Source organism: Aquarana catesbeiana, linkage group LG08, assembly GCF_042186555.1.
Source record: "Aquarana catesbeiana isolate 2022-GZ linkage group LG08, ASM4218655v1, whole genome shotgun sequence".
Taxonomy (NCBI): Eukaryota; Metazoa; Chordata; class Amphibia; order Anura; family Ranidae; genus Aquarana; species Aquarana catesbeiana.
The window spans coordinates 291716160-291735385 of NC_133331.1; the positions used below are offsets into that span (position 1 = coordinate 291716160).

The following is a 19226-nucleotide window of genomic DNA, read 5'->3' on the forward strand; positions in this document are numbered from 1 at the left end:
AAAAGGGGAGCTCTGCGGATTCAGATGTAAAAGGGGAGCTCTGCAGATTCAGATGTAAAAGGGGAGCTCTGCAGATTCAGATGTAGAAGGGGAGCTCTGCGGATTCAGATGTAGAAGGGGAGCTCTGCGGATTCAGATGTAAAAGGGGAGCTCTGCGGATTCAGATGTAAAAGGGGAACTCTGCGGATTCAGATGTAAAAGGGGAGCTCTGCGGATTCAGATGTAAAAGGGGAGCTCTTCAGATTCAGATGTAGAAGGGGAGCTCTGCAGATTCAGATGTAAAAGGGGAGCTCTTCAGATTCAGATGTAGAAGGGGAGCTCTGCGGATTCAGATGTAAAAGGGGAGCTCTGCGGATTCAGATGTAAAAGGGGAACTCTTGTGATTAACTTCATATGATTAGAAATGTTATTTAATAGCAACATCTATGCATAGTTTATCTATGCATACTATGAAAAAAAATTGCTGTGCGACGCTGAAGTGTTCGGGTCTGACCTGAAGAAAACGTGGCAACCCTAGCCCCCTCTCAGCATTGATCAATCTGCAGCACTTTCTGGAGATGGGGGGGGGGGGGTGACAGTGCGGGCCGGGACAGAGGCCAATTTTCATAAAACTGCCCTGGACAATAACAAAGTGGGACATGGATTGGGTTTTCAGGACTACCCGGGAAATGTGGCACTGTTGGCAACTATGAGAGTGCAAAATTGTTCATTGCTCAAAGTATCCCTAGAAACCTTTGGAGGAACCCTGGCTGAGAAAGGCTGGACTAGGCAGTAATATATTTCTCTCCCCCTTGGTGGGAGTGGAGATGACCCCATCTATAAGGATATACAGTACATACACACACAGCACAAGGCCGTGTTCACACTACGAGACGTTTCTCGGGGCTGCAGTTCCTCTGAGCTCCACAAGGTGGTGATCTCACTTCTATTGGGAGAAAGTCTCTATGGAAGACAGGAAGTGATGTCAGATACAGACAGGAAGTTCCGGGTGAGAGATGAATTGGGAGGAAGTAGAGAGAAGACATTGCTGAAACTGGCAGCAGAGGAGGTAATAAGATCTTATTTTCTATTTACACCCAGTAACCCCCCCCCGTCATGTTTCGTCCTCTTCCTCCATAGTCACTGTGACGTCTTTTATCTCCAGCAGATGATGATACACACATTTCCTGGTGCCTTCATGGCAGCATACGCATGGTTGATCGCTCCAACACACAAGACCCTTATAACTCTATAAAAGAGAGCGACTCCCCACCCCACCCCGTACTTGTTTTCCACGTTTATGGTTCACTACATCCTAGATCCAGCTAGTTTCACCTCCCGGGATTTTGGGAGGAAGACCTTACAATTTTCTGTTTCATAATAGTCATTTAAAAATCCTGTTATCTTCAGCGTTCCGTCCCTGGTAGCGAGTTATTTACCATGCGTATGCTGCCATGAAGGCACCAGGAAAATGGAAAACTGAATACCTTTCCGTAATTTTCCTTTCCTGGTGCCTATCCATGGCAGCATATTCCCCTCCCTTGTTCTAATTCCTGTGGCTGAATTGAGTCTAGTTACGAGAATGGGGGAGGAGGTGGGTGTTGTGCTCTTTTATAGAGTTATATCGGTCCTGTGGGTTGGCCGGGGGGTGGAGCGACCAACCTTGCGTATGCTACCATGGATAGGCACCAGGAAAGGAAAATTACGGAAAGGTAAGTATTCAATTTTCCATTATACAGTGTGGAAACCTAAATGAACCCCTTCAGGGTCAAAACATTCCTTCACTTAGGCCTCATGTACACTGCAGCTGGTAAACGGACGTTTAGGAGCATTTGGGCATTTTTTTGCAGAAGCCCCTGAACTTTCCTCAGTGTTATCGTATGGATACATGTACACTCAGGGGTTTATAGTCCTTTAGAAGCAGTTGAGGTTAGAAGCATTTTTTTTAAAGCAAAAAATTGCATTCAGGATGGAAGTTTTATGGGGCCGGAACATTCTCTTCATTTTGGAGATGTCACCTTTCCCACCAATGACCTTCTCACCTCATTAGTCTATACTAATGGATTATACCACTTTTATCACACCTGCCAACTGCCCCGAATTGGGTGGGACTGTCCCGAGATTTGGATTTAGTCCCGTGTCCCACCAATCAGGGCTGAGTACTTGAGCCCAGTGCCAGAACATGTTCCATCACTGGGCTCCACTAAATTAGCCAGAGGGGACAAAATGTTGTTACGTTCCCCCTCTCCGTGTCTCCCCTGCAGCTGTACTTGTCACAGGCAGCTAAAGACAAAACACTGCTCATGCCAGGGAGGGGGCGGGTACTGAAGGCAGGCACAGGGAGTAGGAGGCGGGGCTATGATTGAATGTGATTGGCTTTATACTGGGGGAGGGAGCAGGCCAGCATGGCAGTAGGGGGTGGGGCTATAAGCCAATCACAGTTAATCACTGCCCTATCTCCCTAATCCCCATGCAGGCCTTTCGAACCCACCCCCTCCCCAGTATGAAGCCAATCATAGCAGAGCCTTGCTACCCCCTGTGCAGACCTTTAGTACCCACCCCTTCCCCAGTATAAAGCCAATCACAGTGAGCCATACCCCCACCTTTAGTACCCACCCCTTCCCCAGTATAAAGCCAATCACAGTCAATCATAGCCCCACCTTTAGTACCCAGCCCTTCCCCAGTATAAAGCCAATCACAGTCAATCATAGCCCCGCCTCCTACTCCCTGTGCCTGCTTTCAGTACCCGCCCCCACCTTTAGTACCCACCCCTTCCCCAGTATAAAGCCAATCACAGTGAGCCATAGCCCCACCTTTAGTACCCACCCCCTCCCCAGTATAAAGCCAATCACAGTCAGTCATAGCCCCACCTTTAGTACCCACCTCTTCCACTGTTATAAAGCCAATCACAGTTAATCATAGCCCCATCTCCCTACTTTTTGTGCAAGCCTGTAATATCCAACCCCTCCCCGGTAGGGATGGGCTCAGGCAGGTGCAGATCGTAGTCCCAACCCACCTGAGCAATCCCTCCAGGAAGCCGTCACTGCACACCGACCAATCATAGGCAGTGAGGTATTTCCCGGCCCTCAGCTGCACATACGCACACCCTGACTAGGCTGCTCATGATTGGCGGTTGGCAGTGACGGCTTCCTGGTGGGATTGCTCAGGTGGGTTGGGACTAGGATCCGAACACACCTGAGCCTATCCCTACTCCCTGATATAAAGCCAATCACAGTCAATCGTATCCCTGCCCTCCTACTCCCTTTTGCTGGCCTTTAGTACCCACCCCCTCTCCGGTATAAAGCCAATCACAGTCAATCATACCCCCACCCCCTACTCCCCATGCAGGCCTTTATAACCTGCCCCGTCCACAGCATAAAGCCAATCACAGTCAATCATAGCCTCGCCCCCCTACTCCCCATGCAGGACTTTCGAACCCACCCCCTTCCTGGTATAAAGCCAATCACAGTCAACCATAGCCTAGCCCCCCCTACTCCCCATGCAGGACTTTAGAACTCGCCCCCTTCCTGGTATAAAGCCAATCACAGTCAATCATAGCCTCGCCCCCCTACTCCCCATGCAGGACTTTAGAACCCACCCCCTTCCTGATATAAAGCCAATCACAGTGAGTCATAGCCTTGCTACCCTACTCCCCATGCAGGACTTTAGAACCCACCCCCTTCCTGGTATTAAGCCAATCACAGACAATCATAGCCTCGCCCCCCCCCCCCCTACTCCCCATGCAGGACTTTAGAACCCACCCCCTTCCTGATATAAAGCCAATCACAGTCAATCATAGCTACTCCTCCCCTACTCCCCATGCAGGACTTTAGAACCCGCCCCCTTGCAGGTATAAAGCCAATAACAGTCAATTAGAGCCTGCTCTTCTTACTCCCTGTTCCAGCTTTAGTACCCGCCCCCTCCCCTGTTTAAAGTAAATCATAGCCCGACCTCCATACTCCCTGTGTCGGCCTTTACTACCCGCCCCCTCCCCGGTATAAACACTCATTGTTTCCTCTGTAGCCGCCCATGACAAGCACAGCTGCAGGGGAGACACAGAAAGAGGATCGGCTTTACTTACAGTTCTCTCTGGACTCTGCACAATACGCAGGGTACTGCAGCTCCGACTCCTCACCCCCTCCCAGTAGGTGGGGATATTATTAGTTGTTATTTATCTGCACCTACTGGACCAGGGAATAGGAGAAGGAGGAGGAGCCAGAGCTGCAGTTCCCCCGAGAAATGAGTCCAGGAATAAGGAGAACAGAGGTCATCAGTGCAGAGGTGAGACAGACAGTCACTTACTACTGACCCCTGAACTCTGCCTCACTTACTACTGACCCCTGAACTCTGCCTCACTTAGTACTGACCTCTGAACTCTGCTTAACCTACTTAGAGGTCAGTAGTAAGTAATGGAGAATTCAGAGTCACACTGACCTCACAGCTCCGCCTCTCAATGTCCCTCCATCCAGAGTCAGAGAATCCTATGACATCACACTGACCTCACAGCTCCTCCTCGCAATGTCCCTCCATCCAGAGTCAGAGAATCCTATGACATCACACTGACCTCACAGCTCCTCCTCCCAATGTCCCTCCATCCAGCTCTTTTCTTATTTTTTCGATGCTCTTAGGATGTGGGTGGACCGTGCCATCCTTATGTACAAGGTGGGACTCTTGCTCCTGCATTGTATGTAATGATGTCATAGTGCCTACAACAAGTTTTTCACCTATGGAGTGGGGGTGGGGTGAATAAATTGTACCTCAGCCTTAAGTGTGGCTTTAATAAAATGGAGGAGAGTCAGGTGAGGAGGATTCTGGGACTGTCATTTGATTTTACTATTTGTCTTCACATCTAGAGTTTTTAACCTGCGATGTCTGGAGATCATATGACCATCACATTGCCTCCACCTCCCTCCCTGATAGAATAGAGAAATAAACAGAAGATTCTAGAAGTCACCAGAGAGATCATGGAGGAGAGGTGAGCGGTGCCGGGAATTCTGGGACATTATCCAGTAACAGACAAGGGATGTGTCTGGATGGTGACTGTATCATTGTGTGTGTCAGGTTCCTATAAGGTGTCAGGATGTCACTGTCTATTTCTCCATGGAGGAGTGGGAGTATTTAGAAGGACACAAGGATCTCTACAAGGACGTCATGATGGACAATCAGCCGCCCCTCACATCACCGGGTAAGAGGAGACTTTATAGTAAAGGAGAGAGCAGTACGGAGGGTCCACCTAGATCCCCCATCATCTGATAAACACAGAGAAACAATGTATTCAGTCAGTGTGTGTGTTTCCTACAGATGGATCCAGTAATGGGAACCCACCAGAGAGATGTCCCCGTCCTCTGTATTCCCGGGATTCCACACAGGAAGATCACACCATCCCTCACCATCATCAGGTAGATGAGGAACAATTATTGGTAATTATAATTTATACACAAGCGTGTTCCAATTTATGTCTTATTATATATTCAGAGTGGAAACCTCAATAATAATAATATTATTAAAGAAGAGAATAAAGAGGAGGATGAGGAGTATGGTGTGATGGAGAAACCCACAGGTAACCTCAGGAGAAATACTGGCTGCTTGTCAGGAACCATGAATCAGACTGAGACAGAGAATGCAGTAAAAAATCACACATTTTAATGTAAAGGTAAAAATGGTACAGAACAGTAAACATAGCCAGGGTTCGGAAGCCAAATTGCATAGTCAGACAAGACAGTAAATCAGGAAACCAGAGATCAGCATAGTTGGAGGCAGAAGAACAGGATCAGGAACCAGAACGGACATCAGCCAGGCAAAGTCTTTCACAGGAACACGGCAAAGAATCTACAGACATGTTGGCCAAGGCGAAGGCACGAAAGGACTGAGCAAGGCAGTTTAAATAGCCAGAAGGGGCTGGCTGTAGGCGGGACTGACGAGCAGGAAATGATCACCAGGTGAGCTACTGTGGTGCAATGAGTGCTGGCAATTAACTGACAGCTGAGCACAGAGAAGGGAGCTGCTGAGAGCCCAGCCCTGACACTGCTCTGAAAAAAGACATGGTGGTTGTTTCAAGGAACATAATACGACAATACTTGAATAAAAATGAGCTGCATGGTCGAGTTCCCAGAAAGAAGCCTTTACTGCACCAATGCCACAAAAAAAGCACGTTTACAATATGGCCGACAACACCTTGACACACCTCACAGCTTCTGGCACACTGTAATCTGGAGCGACCAGACCAAAATAGAGCTTTATAGTCATAACCATATGCGCTATGTTTGCAGAGGGCTCAACAAGGCCTTTAGTGACAAGAAAACCATACCCACTGTGAAGCATGATGGTGGCTCACTGATGTTTTGGGAGTGTGTGAGTTCTAAAGACACAGGGAATCTTGTGAAAAGATGAATGCATGTTACCAGAAAATACTGGAGAGGGAGTTTGCATTCTCCTGCAGGAAAGCTCTCCATGGAATGCTCTTGGATTTTCCAGCACGGCGATGATCCTAATCACAAGGCCAAGCGGACCCTCCAGTGGTTACAGCAGAAAAAGGTGAAGGTTCTGGAGTAGCCATCTCCTGACCTTAATATCTCTGGGGAGATCTCTCAAACGTGCGCTTCATGCAAGAAGACCAAAGACTTTGGAGGCACTGAGCCAAGACGGATGGGCAGCTCTACCACCTGCAAGAATTTGGGGCCTCATAGACAACTATTACAGAAGACTGCATTCTGTCATTGATGCTAAAGGGGGCAATACACAGGATAAGAAATAAGGGCATACAGACTTTTGAACGGGGGGGGGGGGGATTTCATTGGTTTACTTGTTGCCATATTTTGTTCTATGATTGGGCCATTCTGTTATCACCTACAGTTACGGAATAGAAACCCCATAAGAAAGACAATAAATGTGTTTTGCTGCTCACTCATGTGGTACATCCTGTATATTACCAATTCTCCAAGGGGAGGCAAACTGTTGAGAACAATTGTACTTCATATGCAGCCACGAGTGTTACAATGAATTTTTATTATATATTCAGAGTGGAAACCTCGGCGATAATAATATTGTTAAAGAAGAGTATAAGGAGGAGGATGAGGAGTATGGAGTGATGAAGGAGCTTTCAGGAGGACACAAGGATATGATGGAGCCACCTAATACCAGGAACCCACCAGAGAGATGTCCCCATACTCTGTATTCCCGGGATTCCACACAGGGAGACCACACCATCCCTCACCATCATCAGGTAGACGAAGAACAATCTCTGGTAGTTATACTTTATACCTAGGCATGCATATTACAATGAATGTTTTATTACTTATTTAGAGTGGAAACCTCAGGGATGATAATATTGATGTTAAAGAAGAGTATAAGGAGGAGGATGAGGAGTATGGAGTGATGGAGGAGATTTCAGAAGGACACAAGGATATGATGGAGCCACCTAATAACAGGAACCCACCAGAGAGATGTCCCCGTCCTCTGTATTCCCGGGATTCCACACAGGAAGGTCACACCATCTTTCTCTATTGCAAGGTTAGTGGGATGGAGCTTATAAAACACAGACTTATGGGGACAATGTGTGGATTTCTTATGTGATGTCACAATATTAAAGCTTATATTTTACAGATGATATTTTCTCTCATTTTCTTGGTTTTAGAGTGGAGATCCAATCGATATAGAATTTGAGGTTAAAACAGAAGAAGAAGAGATGTATGTGAGGGATGATCAGCAGTCTATGGAGGAGGATGGAATAACGGGGACATTTATAGAGGAGGACACTCCTACAGAGATCAGCACAGGTGGGTCATTAACACTAAATCTATTCCTCTACCCATACTGCTCACTGATTGGTCCAGAGTAGGGCGGGGACTGGGTGATATCAGCCTGTAATATCCTGGTCACTTTCCTGAGCTGTGTTCCCCGTCCTGTATTCCTGTATTTCTCTCGGATAATCTTCCTTCTCTGTGCTGCAGACGCAATTTATGTATCTAGACTGGATTTATGGAGATTCTGGGGTTCAGCTGGCAGCAAAATGTAGATTTTCACCATAGGCATTGCTTGACCTAGTCACCTAGGGTTTAACAGAACATTTCTCCCAGGGTTACTTGCTCTGTTATTTGCTGGCTGTGCCGGGTGGAGGGATATGTCTGTATAGTCTCAGACCCAAGTCACTGAGTGCAGTCTCAGGAGATGGAAGGCAGCGGTGTGGGACTATGTTGTACAATACAAAGTTATGACTTCTGCTCTCTCCCCTCTACCCTCTGCTATATATACACATAATATGTATTCTGTTTTGTTACACCCATATCCTACCAGCTGGACATTTTATATCTGATGATTTGATTGGAGCACAGACTTTTACATGTTGATAACAATGTGATAACATCCTCCAACTTTGGAGCCTTAAACAGAAAGTGATAATGAGGGAGGAGTCAATAACCCAATGATGGTGGTCTTCAGGATCAGTCCAGTCTTCATCTTGGTTGTTCTCCCCCCATCTTCACTCTCTGACCTCTGGTGGGGCTCAGCCTCGCTGTTATTTATGACTAAATCATGGACTAAATCAGGGAGTGCAGGACTTCTTGTGTTGGGATGATGACAATGAGTGATAGAGGGGGAGGGGACACTCGTCCTATAATCCCCTCATCACTGTCACTCCTATAAAAGACAGTTCTCGTTGTTTCCTCACTCTCTGACTAAGGTCCATGAATAAAGAAATGAACTGGTAGGAGATCAGAGGACCCATTTACTAGTTACCTTGAGGGGGGAATTGTAAGATCCTCAGAGACAAAGCTGCCTGATGTGGGCGGAGTCCTGGTTTAGGGGAACCAATCTGCTCATGTCTAGTAATAATCTTTGTATTTCTATTTTAGTAGATGGACGGGAGATGAGGAAAACCTCAGAGGATTGTCTCACTTTGTCTCCAGACTGTAAAGTAAAAGATGAGGACATCACACAGTATAGTCCAGGAGAAAACCTGACTACCTCAACTGTCCATCCGGCACCACACAGTGTAGATGGACCATCGTATTCCTCTTATCCTGAGGAACCTCAGACTGTGAGGGACGGTGCCGGACCATCGTATTCCTCTCATCCTGAGGAACCTCAGACTGTGCGGGACGGTGCCGGACCATCGTATTCCTCTTATCCTGAGGAACCCCAGACTGTGAGGGATGGTGCCGGACCATCGTATTCCTCTTATCCTGAGGAACCTCAGACTGTGCGGGACGATGCCGGACCATCATATTCCTCTTATCCTGAGGAACCTCAGACTGTGAGGGATGGTGCCGGACCATCGTATTCCTCTTATCCTGAGGAACCTCAGACTGTGCGGGACGATGCCGGACCATCGTATTCCTCTTATCCTGAGGAACCTCAGACTGTGAAGGACGGTGCCGGACCATCGTATTCCTCTTATCCTGAGGAACCTCAGACTGTGAGGGACGGTGCCGGACCATCGTATTCCTCTTATCCTGAGGAACCTCAGACTGTGAGGGATGGTGCCGGACCATCGTATTCCTCTTATCCTGAGGAACCTCAGACTGTGAGGGACGGTGCCGGAGCATCGTATTCCTCTTATCCTGAGGAACCTCAGACTGTGAGGGACGGTGCCGGACCATCGTATTCCTCTTATCCTGAGGAACCTCAGACTGTGAGGGACGGTGCCGGAGCATCGTATTCCTCTTATCCTGAGGAACCTCAGACTGTGAGGGACGGTGCCATCCTTCCAACAGATAAGAGGTTTTCCTGTACTGAGTGCGGGAAGTGTTTCCATTTTAAATCTGGTCTTAATATGCATATAAGATCTCACACAGGTGAGAAGCCGTTTCCCTGTTCTGAGTGCAGGAAATGTTTTGTAAAAAAATCACAGCTTGTCAGACATCAGAGATCTCACATGGTTGAAAAGTCACTTTCCTGTCCGGTGTGCGGAAAATGTTTTGAACAAGAATCAGAACTTGTCAAACATAAGATGTCTCACACAGGTGAGAAGCCATACTCCTGCTCTGAGTGCGGGAAATGTTTTTCACTCAAGTCTTCTCATAAGCGACATCTGAGATTGCACACGGGGGAGAAGCCGCATTTCTGTCCCGAGTGCGGGAAACGTTTTGCAACAAATTCACATCTTTCCAGACATAAAAAATCACACACGGGGGAGAAGCTGTATTCCTGTTCTGAGTGCGGGAAATTTTTTTCAGAGAAGTCCAGTCTTTGCAGACATCAGAGATTGCACACGGGGGAAAAGTCACTTTCCTGCGCTGAGTGCGGAAAATGTTTTTCAGAGAAGGCTGGTCTTGATGATCATCAGAGATTGCACACAGGTGAGAAGCCATATTGCTGTCATGAGTGTGGAACATGTTTTTCAAATCGGTTCAGTCTTTGCAGACATCAGAAATTGCACACGGACAAGAACCAGTATTCCTGTCTTAAGTGTGGAATGTGTTTTACACGAAAATCAGAACTTGTCAGACATCAGATGATACACACGGGGAAGAAGCTGCATTCTTGTTTGGAGTGCGGGAAATGTTTTTCAAGGAAGACCTATCTTTACACACATCAGAGATCGCACACGGGGGAGAAGCCGTATTCCTGTCCTGAGTGCGGGAAATGTTTTTCAGTGACCTCCAGTCTTTACGTACATCAAAGGTCTCACACGGGAGAGAAGCCGTATTCCTGTCCTGAGTGCGGGAAAGGTTTTTCAATGACATCCAGTCTTTACGCACATCAAAAGTCTCACATGGGGGAGAAGCCATTTCCCTGTCCTGAGTGCGGGAAATGTTTTTCACAGAAGTCCAGTCTTTCCACACATCAGAGATCGCACACGGGGGAGAAGCCGTATTCCTGTCCTGAGTGCGGGAAATGTTTTTCACAAAAGTTCAGTCTTCACATACATCAGAGATCTCACACGGGAGAGAAGCCGTATTTTTGTTCTGAATGCGGGAAATGTTTTGTACAAAAATCAGAACTTGTCAGACATCAGAGATCTCACACGGGGGAGAAGCCATATTCCTGTTCTGAGTGCGGGAAATGCTTTTCAAAGAAGTACAATCTTTCCGTACATCAGAGATTGCACATGGGTGAGAAGGCGTATTCTTGTCTTGAGTGCGGGAAATGTTTTTCACAGAAGTCCTATCTTTACAAACATCAGAGATTGCACACTGGGGATAAGCCGTATTCCTGTCATAAGTGAGGGAATTGTTCCTCGCTGAAGTCCTGTCCTGTATATCAGGGGTCCCACACAACCCTCGAGATGTATTAGTGCCTTGAAGGCAGGAAATGTCTTCTATATGAATGTTGTTGGACGTGGGGAAGAAGCACACCCTGATATACACCTCAGATATACTCCATGGCTGATCTTCATCATGTAAGAAACAGTTGATAAGGAGATCAGAGATCACCAAAGACATGGATGAAGTGTTGTACCGTGTTGGCCATTGATAGCAGGAGAAAAATAAAAAATGGAGTCATTACCTCTCATTGGCTGAGTACATTTTGTGGTGTAAACTCTTGCAAGAGGTCTGTTTTCTCAAGTCTTCTTCCAGGACGAAACACGTTAACCCCACCACTTAAAAAGGCGGTCCTCTAGGCCTTTTAAAATAAAAATGGAGTCTTTACCTCTCATTGGCTGAGTACATTTTGTGGTGGAAGATTTCACAAAGACTTACAGGTCTGTTTTATAACATAATTAGTTGATGTAATGAATGTAAACAGCATTCATCCAGCCATGACGTACTTTGGTCGTATTTTATTTCATACAGTGATTTCCTATGACCATTGGCTCCATCTAGTGGTCATAACGTAATATTGCTTTATTTTTTTTTTCTGGTGGAGGTATTTCAGGAAATACGCCACTAGATGGAGTTGATGATCATAGGAAATCCCTGTTTAATTAAATTATGGCCAGAATTTATCACAGTTGGGCAATGGTTGTCTCAATCGTCCAACGCATCTTTTTATAAATAGAGTCCTTAGTTTCCTCTGTCAGAGATGGTTTCATATGATGACTGAGATCATACTCATGCACTTATGAGTACAGTAGACTATAAAGGACATAAGATAGTTGAACCAATAAACCAACCATTGATTTAAAAAAGAAAATACCAAATTTAGGGACTAGATGGCGCTACGTATCATAGGAATTGGTCCCTTCTAGTGGCCGAAAGTGGTATTTTCCATTTTAAGTATTCGACCAGCAAATAGCCAAATAACATTATTTTTTACCCCCCTTCACACAGAAGTAATGACACTTTCTCGGGGCGAATGGCTATGCACATTTTTTATGAATAGACCCCTAAATGTCAGGAGACTTTTTTAGAAAGATGGAAATTATGTAGCGGTTAAATAAATAGACCTCCTAGCAATGTTATTACCAGGCTGCATCTAGGGGGCGCTCTAATGTTTGGCCACAGGAAGGTAATCCCACCTAGCTGACGTTAAATCGGAGATCTACCCAAAAGGGGAAGGCTTGGTCCCCACTCCTCTTGAACAATTGCCAATTTTTTCTGGGGGGGGGGGGGACCTGGCTTTGACAGGTACCCGCTCCAACCGCCTAGGTGAGAAATGCAGAGGTTCTCCTCCCCGCAGTCTTTTGGGACACGTGATAGACCGCGGGACCATTCACGATGTGCAGCGCGGCTTGCATATGCTCAGTGGGCACCCGAATGTGAAGCCACAAGCTGTCCACAGTTAAGATGCCAGCGCCGCATCTGGCTTTGCCCTGCGAAGGCATAGTTCACCATCTTTTAGGTCCTGCCACACTCGCTCATGCTCCACCTGCCCTATTCTTCCCCTCCTTCCTCCCTGCAGTCTTCTGGAACACTTGATAGGTCTCAGAAGACTGCGGGACCATTCACAATGCACAGCGCTGCTTGCACATATTCGGTGGGCACCGGGCTGTGAAGCCGCAAGTTATCACAGTGGGTGTCCACAGTTAAGATGCCAGCGCCGCGAACCAAAGACGGCACCCCCAGCTCTAGGCCAGCGAGGTGGGCTTCTTACCCATTTCAAGTTTGAGATCGTTTCAGCCCCAAGACCTCTAATCATTCACTTTACCGGATAAAAGTCATGCTGAGAGTGCCAGTTATCCTGAGGGAAACTTCGGAGGGAACCAGTAACTAGATGGTTCAATTAGTCTTTCGCCCCTATACCCAGGTCGGAGGACCGATTTGCAAGTTGGGACCGCTGTGGACCTCCCCTGAAGTTTCCTCTGGCTTCGCCCTGCCCAGGCATAGTTCACCATCTGTTGGGTCCTGCCGCTTGCGCTCATACTCCGCCTCCCCGGTGGGGCAGGCGAGATTGGCGGGTGGTCCACCAAGAAAACAGGTCTGGTGAGCCCAGTGCTGGATTGTGAGTGTTTGTTTATTATAAGTTGGCAGCTACAGTTTTTGTAGCTGCTGTTTCCAACTGTCAATGGTTGCTAAGAAAGCAGCAGCTCCTTGCACCCTCTGCGTCCTTACCAACCAATGACATCACCTGGCCCATTAAATTTCATGGCGGGAAATCCCCAACCATATAAGCAGATGGGCGTTACATCACTGCTTGAATATGGTCACATAGCCATGTTTGATGTCTCCGCTATACCTGCCCTTCCTTTATATAGGTGATGACACCTCGGGGAACCTGAGTGGGAAGCTGCCATATTTAGCAGTGGTTGTAACATTGCAGTTGGAGGTTTGACTTGGCTTAATACCCATTTAGGTCTTTAAACAAGACAAATTCTATCCAAGCATAGGTTTAGTTAAAACCTGGACCTCATTCCAAGTGGTCTGTTTATTGGTCTCTTATATTAGTGACCAATAGGAGAAGGATCCCAATATATCAGTGGGAGAAGGACATTCATACATCGTAATAAAATCATTGATACTAAGAGAGCAGAGTTTCCAACATTCTCAAAAGAATTTTAGGGACGTTTTTTTTCTGTAGGCAAAGAAAATGCAGCACATGAAGTATGTTGGGCAGTGTACAGAGGTCAGTAGTATGTAGGGCAGTGTACAGAGGTCAGTAGTATGTAGAGCAGTGTACAGAGGTCAGTAGTATGTAGAGCAGTGTACAGAGGTCAGTAGTATGTAGAGCAGTGTACAGAGGTCAGTAGTATGTAGGGCAGTGTACAGAGGTCAGTAGTATGTAGAGCAGTGTACAGAGGTCAGTAGTATGTAGAGCAGTGTACAGAGGTCAGTAGTATGTAGGGCAGTGTACAGAGGTCAGTAGTATGTAGAGCAGTGTACAGAGGTCAGTAGTATGTAGGGCAGTGTACAGAGGTCAGTAGTATGTAGGGCAGTGTACAGAGGTCAGTAGTATGTAGGGCAGTGTACAGAGGTCAGTAGTATGTAGAGCAGTGTACAGAGATCAGTAGTATGTAGAGCAGTGTACAGAGATCAGTAGGATGTAGAGCAGTGTACAGAGGTCAGTAGTATGTAGAGCAGTGTACAGAGATCAGTAGGATGTAGAGCAGTGTACAGAGGTCAGTAGTATGTAGAGCAGTGTACAGAGGTCAGTAGTATGTAGAGCAGTGTACAGAGATCAGTAGGATGTAGAGCAGTGTACAGAGGTCAGTAGTATGTAGAGCAGTGTACAGAGGTCAGTAGTATGTAGAGCAGTGTACAGAGATCAGTAGGATGTAGAGCAGTGTACAGAGATCAGTAGTATGTAGAGCAGTGTACAGAGGTCAGTAGTATGTAGAGCAGTGTACAGAGATCAGTAGGATGTAGAGCAGTGTACAGAGGTCAGTAGTATGTAGAGCAGTGTACAGAGATCAGTAGGATGTAGAGCAGTGTACAGAGGTCAGTAGGATGTAGGACAGTGTACAGAGATCAGTAGGATGTAGAACAGTGTACAGAGGTCAGTAGGATGTAGGACAGTGTACAGAGGTCAGTAGTATGTAGAGCAGTGTACAGAGATCAGTAGGATGTAGGGCAGTGTACAGAGGTCAGTAGGATGTAGGACAGTGTACAGAGATCAGTAGGATGTAGGGCAGTCTACAGAGGTCAGTAGGATGTAGGGCAGTCTACAGAGGTCAGTAGGATGTAGGACAGTGTACAGAGGTCAGTAGGATGTAGGACAGTGTACAGAGGTCAGTAGGATGTAGGGCAGTCTACAGAGGTCAGTAGGATGTAGGACAGTGTACAGAGGTCAGTAGGATGTAGGACAGTGTACAGGGGTCAGTATAAATCCAGAAATGCAATCAAAGAAAGCTCCACCGCTCAGGTAGGTCTGGATCAACAGGTGGAAAAACTGGTGTGAATCCTTCAGAGGGAAAGAGTCCCAGGTGCTGGCTAAATGCAAAGTAGAGCAGAAGTGGACGAAGAGATCTGGATGCCGCACACCGGACAGGATAACAAGTGCCTTTATTATTAAAAGCTGGATCACAGGGTATACAGGACACTACAGCAGGAATGTACAGAGCTCAGCTGACGTGTTTCACACTCATGACAGGTGCTTACTCATAGCCTTGTATGAGTAAGCACCTGTCATGAGTGCGAAATGCGTCAGCTGAGCTCTGTACATTCCTGCTGTAGTGTCCTGTATACCCTGTGATCCAGCTTTTAATAATAAAGGCACTTGTTATCCTGTCCGGTGTGCGGCATCAAGATCTCTTTGTCCACTTCTACAGGGGTCAGTAGTATGTAGGGCAGTGTGCGGAGGTCAGTACAATGTAGAGCAGTGTACGGAAGTCAGTAGGATGTAGGACAGCGTACAGAGGTCACTAGGATGTAGGGCAATGTACAGAGATCAGTAGGATGTAGGTCAATGTACAGAGGTCAGAAGAATGTAGGGCAGTGTACAGAGGTCAGTAGGATGTAGGGTAGTGTACAGAGGTCAGTGGGACAGTGTACAGAGGTCAGTAGTATGTAGGGCAGGTACAGAGGTCAGTAGGATGTAGGACAGTGTACAGAGGTCAGTAGGATGTAGGGTAGTGTACAGAGGTCAGTGGGACAGTGTACAGAGGTCAGTAGTATGTAGGGCAGTGTACAGGGGTCAGTAGGATGTAGGGCAGTGTACGGAGGTCAGTAGGATGTAGGACAGTGTACAGAGGTCAGTAGGATGTAGGGCTATGTACAGAGGTCAGAAGGATGTAGGGCAGTGGACGGAGGTCAGTAGTATGTAGAGCAGCGTATGGAGGCCCACGCATCTAAAAATGCCGTGCATTTTGGGGAATGCGATTTAAAGGACACTGCGTTTTTAAAATTAAAATGCTGCATGCGCTTTTTTCTGCGGTAAATGCCGACATGGATGCCCATTCAAATGAACCAGGCCTAAAAGCATCAAGCAGCCAGGTCAGGGTTCAGGAACAGTCTATGGGGAAAAGGCAGCACATACCTTGCCCTGCTAGCCACCTGAGCTCCGTGAGCTCTCAGTACAGCCTGCTACTGCTCCCACTTTAAGAGCACAGGGGAGCTTATAGCCCCGCCTGCTCATCCCTCACTGGGGAAGGGATTTGTGAATACACAGCACAGCGAGCCTCTGCCTGTCTCCTGGAGCCCTGTCCCACGGTGGTGGCATGGACAGTGTGTGTGACAGTACCCAGTCGATCATTCTGTATTGCCAATGGGCTACTCATCACCAATTGTTGGCCATGCCCCCTCTCAACATTGATTAATCTGCAGCACTTCCTGGAGGAGGTAGGGGAGGAATGACAGTGCGGCCCGGATCAGAGGCAATTTTCATGATTCTGCCCGGGACAATAGCAAAGCCGGACATGGATTGGATTTTAGGGACTGTCCCAGTAAATTCTGCACTGTTGGCACCTATGAGAGAGTGAAATTGTTCATTACTCAAGGAACCCCTAGAAACCTTTGGAGGAACCCTGGCTGAGAAAGGCTAAACTAGGCAGTAATATATTTCTCTCCCCCTTGGTGGGAGTGGGGATGACCCCATCTATAAGGATATACACTACAGTACATACCCTGTTTCCCCGAAAATAAGACCTAGCGTGATTGTCAGTGATGGCTGCAATATAAGCCCTACCCCCCAAATAAGCCCTACCCTGTTTCCCCGAAAATAAGCCCTACCCTGAAAAAAAGACCTACAAGGACTTTAACTAGGGCTTATTTGGGGGGTAGGGCTTATATTGCAGCCATCACCGACAATCACGCTAGGTCTTATTTTCGGGGAAACAGGGTACACACACAGTACAAGGCCGTGTTCACACTACGAGACATTTCCTTGGCCTGCAGTTCCTCTAAACTCCACAAGGTGGTGATCTCACTTCTGTTGAGACAGAAAGTGTCTATGGAAGGCAGACAGGAAGTGATGTCAGGAACAGGCAGGAAGTGATGTCAGGTAGAGACAGGAAGTTCCGGGTAAAAGGTGAGGCGGGAGGAAGTAGAGAGGTGACATCGCTGGAAGTGGCAGCAGAGGTGGTAATAAGATCTTATTTTCTGTTTACACCCGGTAACTAAGGATGAGCTCGGGCGTGTTCGCACACTCCACGTGCCGAGCCCGCCAGGAAGTCGGCACGGCGCTGCGCTAATCACAGGCAGTGAGACATTTTCCCGATGTGCGGCTGCAGAGATCGGGAATTGTCTCACTGCCTGTGATTAGCGCAGCGCCGTGCCGACTTCCTGGCGGGCTCGGCACGTGGAGTGTGCGAACACGCCGGAGCTCATCCTTACCAGTAACCCCCCCCCGTCATGTTCCGTCCTCTTCCTCCATAGTCACTGTGACTTCTTTTATCTCCAGCAGATGATGATACACACATATATAGTGTGGAAACCTAGATTAACCCCTTCAGAGACAGAACATTTCTTACGGGGCCAGAACATTCTCTTCATGTTGGAGATGTGTCACCTTTCCTACCAATCACCTTACCTCATCATTCTATACTAATGGACTATACCACTTTTATCACACCTCCCAACTGCACCGTTTTGGGTGGGACCGTCTCGAGATTTGGTTTCAGTCCCGGTGTCCCACCCATTAAGGCTGAGTCCTGGAGCCCAGTGCCAAAACATGTTCCATCACTCAGCTCCACTAAATTAGCCAGAAGGGGCAAAACGCTGTTCCGTTTCCCCTCTCTGTGTCTCCCCTGCGGCTGTGCTTGTCACAGGCAGCTACAGAGGAAACGCTGTTTATTGCGGGGTGGAGGCGGGTACTGAAAGCCAGCACAGGGGGTAGGGGGGCTGGCCAAGCTATAACTGACTGTTATTGGCTTTATACTGGGGAGGGAGCAGGCGCTAAAGGCCAGCACGGCAGTAGGGGGTGGGGCTATAAGCCGATCACAGTCAATCATTGCCCCATCTCCCTAATCCCCATGCAGGCCTTTAGATCCCACCCCTCCCCAGTATAAAGCAAATCACAGTCAGTCAGAGCCAAGCCTCCCTACTCCCTGTACCGGCCTTTAGTACCCACCCCTTCCCCGTTATAAAGCCAATTGCAGTTGATCATAGCCCCGCCCCTACTCCCTTTGACAGCTTTTACCCTGTTTCCCCGAAAATAAGACCTAGCGTGATTGTCGGTGATGGCTGCAATATAAGCCCTACCCCCCAAATAAGCCCTAGTTAAAGCCCTTATAGGTCTTATTTTCAGGGTAGGGCTTATTTTCGGGGAAACAGGGTAGGGCTTATTTGGGGGGTAGGGCTTATATTGCAGCCATCACTGACAATCACGCTAGGTCTTATTTTCGGGGAAACAGGGTAGTACCCACCCCAGTATAAGGCCTATCATAGTCAGTCATAGCCCCGTCTCCCTACTCCCTGTACCGGCCTTTAGTACCCACCCCTTCCCCTTCGGTATAAAGCAAATCACAGTTAATCATACTTGTTGTAATATTTTTGTATATTTATGTGGGATTTTATATTATTATTATATATATGTACAAGTTGGGGATGTAGGCATTCCAGGACCAGTCAAAAGGGTGTTGAGGTGGTGCCGGCCACGTTGGTATCTGTTCATCTAATTACACATATCAAAGGGGACTTTGTTAATCAAAGGGGAAGTGGCCAAACAAGATTTACTCCACATATCAAAGGGGACAGATAGTGACTCTGGCCTATGTTAGTGTTAATATGCAAGAATGCAAATTAGGGGAGTTTATGAGGACAGCTGTTTACGGCGAGGGGTCATTGTCTGTCACTCTGAAAGACAGAAGCAGATCAAAGGCCTAAATGGAAACAGCCAATCAAATTGCTCATCCATTCAGTGTATAGTGAATATAACATGGCGTTCAGTCTATTCACTGTGTGTCTGTGTGATTATGAAGGCACAGGTCTAGGAAACATGGGACAATGAAGGCTAGTAATCATTGTCATAGTTACTCTGTTGGATTTTGTCATCTG

General features: G+C 47.3%; 2 protein-coding genes across 2 annotated transcripts in view; one reads left to right on the top strand and one right to left on the bottom strand.

Annotated features, from left to right (window-relative positions):
- LOC141104959 (uncharacterized) overlaps positions 1-19226 on the bottom strand; it is a 664134-nt gene that overhangs the window by 178891 nt on the left and 466017 nt on the right. The gene's annotated exons all lie outside the window — the stretch shown is intronic.
- On the top strand, positions 6232-11639 carry LOC141105450 (uncharacterized). The gene is made up of 5 exons (XM_073595306.1): positions 6232-6330; positions 6998-7201; positions 7282-7488; positions 7613-7754; positions 8829-11639. The coding sequence occupies exons 1-5, from the start codon at positions 6232-6234 to the stop codon at positions 11141-11143; spliced, it is 2967 nt and encodes a 988-aa protein (XP_073451407.1). The 3' UTR covers positions 11144-11639.

Bases quoted from the DNA above. Each gene is read 5' to 3' on its own strand.
- LOC141105450 (XM_073595306.1), top strand. From the start codon at position 6,232: ATGCGCTATGTTTGCAGAGGGCTCAACAAGGCCTTTAGTGACAAGAAA. The intron at 7,202-7,281 runs GTAGACGAAGAA...TTACTTATTTAG, and splicing joins CCATCCCTCACCATCATCAG to AGTGGAAACCTCAGGGATGA. The intron at 7,489-7,612 runs GTTAGTGGGATG...TCTTGGTTTTAG, and splicing joins CCATCTTTCTCTATTGCAAG to AGTGGAGATCCAATCGATAT.